Source organism: Puccinia triticina, chromosome 14A (genome assembly GCF_026914185.1).
Source record: "Puccinia triticina chromosome 14A, complete sequence".
NCBI lineage: Eukaryota > Fungi > Basidiomycota > Pucciniomycetes > Pucciniales > Pucciniaceae > Puccinia > Puccinia triticina.
The window spans coordinates 1,404,968-1,410,506 of NC_070571.1; the positions used below are offsets into that span (position 1 = coordinate 1,404,968).

Sequence of the window (5,539 nt, forward strand, 5' to 3'; positions counted from 1 at the left end):
TGGGATTCACAGAAAAGGATTGCTGCTTGTCATTTTATTGAATTTATTCAAGACACATATCATGTAGATGTTCTTGAACTTGAAAAAGGACCATTTCTCAATATGAAATTAACTTTGATGTCATCCAGCATCCAGTTGATTCATGGGTTGGGAAATATGATCAGGTACTTGAATCATAGATTTTATGAAATTATTAATGGTTTCAGATCCCTTAAAGATCAAGAGAAAATTGCAAAGATCAAAGAATACTGTGGAGAAATCTTGAAGTTTTCAAATTATTTTCACCGCCTAACTTCTAAAAACAGGCAAATCTTCTTCCAGACTGATTTGGGGATGGAACAATATTCACAGATTTCTGAAGTTGAAGAACTGATTGAGATGATTGAAAACAAAATCAAAGGGTACAATGATGAGATGAAAAAGAAAATAGAAGAAGACAAGCTCTCAGAACCTTTCCTGCAGCTGTTTTTTTCTACTATCTACAAAAACAAAAATTCTGAATAAAGTTCCAAAAAATTGCAAATCTTTTCATGTTAAAATTTTGTTTTATTCAATTTTGATAGTTTCTTTTAATTGTAGGCTAATCTAGTCTATACTATCATTTTTTTACACGGAACTAGTCCTATCCCTCAAAAATCATATCACTGAAGTTAGATTTTAAGATATTTTCCAGCTCGTATCCTTTTCCTCGTATATAGATATTAGGGGGGTTCACGTTAGCCTGATTTTGAAATCAGTCTAAAAACCTTGCTAAAAATTGATGTCTGCTCATGCAGGTCTATGCAAGGAATAGAGTTCTCAGCAAGACCTCCCCTGTAAAGGCCTTGCTGAAGGGAATGCTTATGCAGTATTTTTTTTTAAGTTTATGCAGGAAGCGTGCATGAGATTTGAAACCATCCGTGACCAGCAGCCAAAATCAGGCTAACGTGAACCCCCCTTTTGTTTTCTATCAGCTTCAAACAACCAAATCAATCATCTCTAGATCATCCATACTGGATGACTTCCCGTGGGCTAAAAAGCCAGATCTGTCAGGCCAGGTTAAACCTTACTGGCTGGTGAGAACTTGATCTCAATCACTTTTCACCAGCCAGTAAGGTTTATATCTGTGAAATTTTAGTCTGTACGGGGGGCGTAGATCCTACGGGAAGTCTTCCTAGCTTACTATGAAGATTGGAAATCAATTGCTGCTTATGATATGAATCTTACCTTGCTTAAATACGCTGTATAAACTGATTACTTAGATAATACTGTCCAATTATAAGCTGGCTGACAGAAAATGATCAGTTCTTCAATCAAGAACCAGCTCAGAATTTTTTGTTGCGCATACATAAGTCTCTCCTTTGGATGGTCCCCACAGGGACAGTGTCCCCGGTTCACAATTGAAATTTACAAAACTTTACAACAAACTTTACATTTATCAAAAAAATTGTCGAATTGCCCTGATTGGAGGACTTCCCGTCAATCTGGGAACTCAGATTTTTCCAGATTTTGCGGGGAAATCTTGGCTCGATCTTACCAGATCCTAGATCTGCCTAGATTTCCCTGCGAAATCTGGGAAAATCTGGGTTTCCAGATCGGCGGGAAGTCCTCCATTGATCAGGATTACCTGCTGTTGTGCATCTTACCAAATTTTATAATTCTGTTCAATCCCCTGGGCAGATGACGAGGCCCCGCCGGGGCAGGCCCAGATGGATCCACATGACCCCGCTGCATCGCTCGGCTTGGTCTTGCATTGGCTCAGCTCGACGATGGACGAAGTTGAACTCCAAGATATCTTTGCCATCTCGCGCCGCGCATATGCCCAACCGTGGACCAGAGGCAGGAAGGCGCTTTCGGCCGTCCTCAAACAGCTCCCAAGCGCCAAAATGTACTGGCCGACTGGAGAAGAAAGCTCACGTGGATATATACTGCATGTCGATCGAGCGGAAATATCCACTCCTCAAGAACGCGTTTGGCTTTTCGGTTGGTTTTAACTTACCGGTATTCATACCAGGGCAGGATGAGTAAGTAGATGCACATTGTTCGGAACAATCCGGCCCGACAGCATAGAGACCTCCTTTTGTCATCAACCAGCCGATAAATACTACTACCGTAACATATTGACGTTTGCGCCTGATGGAACGATCTTTGGTGGCTACTCCATGTTACCCGGAGACTGGGACGATGGCATTGGCAGTACAACGGTCGATTACTTCTACAGGAACTTACTCGGACGGACTCCAGCTGGATATCGACTGATCAGCGATGTCGGATTACCCAACACATCGAAGGAACTCCGAAACCGCATCCTAGCCCCGATCCAAGGACGCAGCCAGCTACCGGACCCACCGCGCGTAATATGTCGCATCAGGCCGTTCAATGAACAAGTCCAATCAGCTCAGCATGTTGCAAAATGGAGCAAACACTTCATCCTAGACTCCTTCGAGAGGCTCAGACAACCGTTGCGCATGGATGAACGTGAACTGCAGGCTGAGATTTGGCAAACTGCGGCTCGTTTGCACAAATTCCGCTGGCGCTTGGCCCAGACTCGTCGGACCCAGGTCATCTATCAATCGGTTTGGAACGAAAACTGGCTCCCAGAGGTTGGGCTTGACCAGAGTGCGATTTGTGAAATTGAACCGCCCTGCCGCGTCCGTCGATATTATCACGCTCAAGAATGGTTCTAATTCTATCAGTCTTATTAAAGCTTGCTTTAAGTGTGTTTACATATAGTCTTCGCTGAATAAATCGCCGAGTGAACTACCTTCCTGCTTTCTACCATTGCTATTTGCGTGTCAGATTGTATTATTGTTCAACAGAAGGCTCTCGACTCCTGCGCACGTACATACTTATAGTGGGCATGGGTTGTGTCAACAAAAGCCATGCAGAAAATCCAAATTTCGGCTAATCAGTTTCAAAAGCTGTTTAAGGACTAGGAGAGGCATGCTCTTGTGTAGCAGACCAAACTCACAGCTTCCGCCTCTCCATATCCAGCATTCATAAAAATTTGAGTTGGTGTGACATCGAGTCATTCGCTGTTATTGACAGGTCTAAATACCAAAGGCACAAGTGTCGACAAAACATCACTTCCACTTCCCCGTTTTGTGCTGCGGCCCGGCCACGATGAGCTTAAAGCTTTTTGCCTGACCATGGGTTGATGTTCATGCTTCAAGCTCGACAAAACGTTGCTTTGGTAGCTTATTAACAACTCGGACTTTCTCCGCAGAAATTAGTAGCCACAATGAAGCTTCCAAAATTCTCCCTCAAGCTGCTTTTGATCACTTTCAGCAGCTTGATATTTCTTGGGGTATGTAATCCAATCAGGCATTCTCTATGAATCACATCTCAGATTTATGTAAGCTGGTTCAAGTTGAATTTTTTTTCCTTGTTCCCAATAGATTTCACATGCAGCTATGTTGCCGGGCTCAAGCCTAACAGAGGCAGTCAATGGTGCAAAAGTTGAAAAAGTAATTGTAGAGCCCAACCTCATACTTTCAAGTTCTACCAAGACAGATGCAGAAATGGTAAGCCTATTGACTCTGCTTATGCTATCAGAAATTGCTTCCTATTCCAAGAAACAAGACATATTTGCTAGAGTAGCATCTTGCTGCCTTTGTGGTTGATTTTCTTGATGAATGAATGGTTTTTGAAGCCAAAATGTGCAATTTGTCTAAGCAAAATGACCAGCAAAAGTAAGAATTGGACTTTGCCTTGTTGTGGCCACTGCTTCCATCTGGTTTGTGTGGGTAAATGGCTTGAGATAAAACCTTGCTGTCCGCGTTGTCTAAAAAAACACATTGTAAGTCTCAGCCCATTCTTTCAGTCACTGCTTCCTACTTTAGGGATTCACAACAAAAAACAATTAAATGATCTCCATTGTTTTTCCATATTGACTGATTTTTATGATGGGCTTTCCAGCCAACATGTGGATCTTGTCAAAGTTTCATAAAAGGGAGAGATGAAGAGCTAAAACTGAGTCGTTGCAAGCACAGCTTTCACCATGGTGTTGAGTTGTCAGTTAGTCTGCCACCATGATGTATCACCACAGTATGGAGGGCTGTTGGATCGACCCATGAGCACTACCAACCAACCACCCAGCTGGCAGCCACAAGCGTCTGTAGCCTAGTTGGTAAAGGCAGCACTCTAGTATGTGTCTCAGCATAGCTGAGGTCGTGAGTTCGACTCTCACCAGACACATCTTCATTTTACAGTCTCTACAGGTTATGAGCCCAGAGCTACCTGAGCGCTACTCGCTTACAATAGAGACTTGATGAATTTGTGAATGCTTACTTGTAAGACCACACAAACCCCTATAAGCCTACATCTAGATCACGGGTTCAATCCCTACACTGATCATCTTTCCCGGGTCTCATTCCCACTCTCTCTTGGGGTCAATCCCCACTTCCCATCATGTAGCAAGGGGGGGTGTTGAGTTGTCAGTTAGTCTGCTACCATGATGTATCACCACAGTATGGAGGGCTGTCGGATCGACCCATGAGCACTACCAACCAACCACCCAGCTGGCAGCCACAAGCGTCTGTAGCCTAGTTGGTAAAGGCAGCACTCTAGTATGTGTCTCAGCATAGCTGAGGTCGTGAGTTTGACTCTCACCAGACACATCTTCATTTTACAGTCTCTACACATGGTTGTATGGATAAGTGGATTGGGATCCACGGAAAATGTCCAACTTGCAACGAGGAATATCCTGAATTGAAAAATGTAAGCCTATTCACTCTGAGTCTGATGCTTCAAAAATTTCTTCCTATTTCTAAGAGTCAAGAAATATATTATTTTATTTCCTTGCCATTTCTCCTAGTTGATCATTACTAATGGATGATGAGTTTGGTAGTCAATGTGTGATTTTTGTGAAGGTGAAATATCTATTGAAAATGACAACATGAATTTAGAGCGTTGCAGCCACTGCTTTCACCACAGGCAAGGTGAACAACTGTTCTCATCAAATTTGTCCATAGATTGGATATATTGGACCATATGCTGCACCATATTAGCCTGGTTTGAATCAGCTTTTTAACACTCTTTTTAACACATTGATCATTACAATTTTCCAACTTTTTCAAACTGCTTTTATTATTATGAAACCCATGTTTATGATAGACTAGAGTTCAAGACATGCAATTTCAGAGGAATTGACTGCACCCCAGTCAGTGATATCAGCTCAAAAGTAATTGATTTTTTTTTATCAAGGCAACTAAACTGTTTTACCCTCAGGTCTCAACCCCCTCCCCCACACACTACATAAATTAAATGCTTGTAGACATAATTTCTCCAAGAAGCTGTGCAATTTTCTGATCCCAGGATGCCAAAACTGTAGGACAAAGTCATTCCAAAAAATACAAAAATTTTCCAAGGTAGTTAAAGCAGTGGCAGTCGAATCACCTTTCCAAAATCTTACAATAACCAAGTCTGCTTGCTGCAATGCAGTTGCATTTTTCATGCCTATGGTTGCAGGAAATCTTGATTAAGGGTTTTCAAAGTTGAACTGCATATATCCGTAGTCATATTCATAAGTAAGTTTTTCCAATATATATATATATATATA

At 42.0% G+C, this 5,539-nt stretch overlaps 1 protein-coding gene across 1 annotated transcript; it reads left to right on the plus strand.

The window, feature by feature from the left end:
* Positions 1-1,688: 1,688 nt before the first annotated feature.
* PtA15_14A97 (uncharacterized protein) lies at positions 1,689-2,666 on the plus strand (the record flags this gene model as incomplete). Its single annotated transcript, XM_053163270.1, has 2 exons — positions 1,689-1,896; positions 2,074-2,666. 2 exons carry the CDS (start codon positions 1,689-1,691, stop codon positions 2,664-2,666), a joined length of 801 nt encoding a protein of 266 aa, XP_053026771.1.
* Between the last annotated feature and the right edge of the window lie 2,873 nt (positions 2,667-5,539).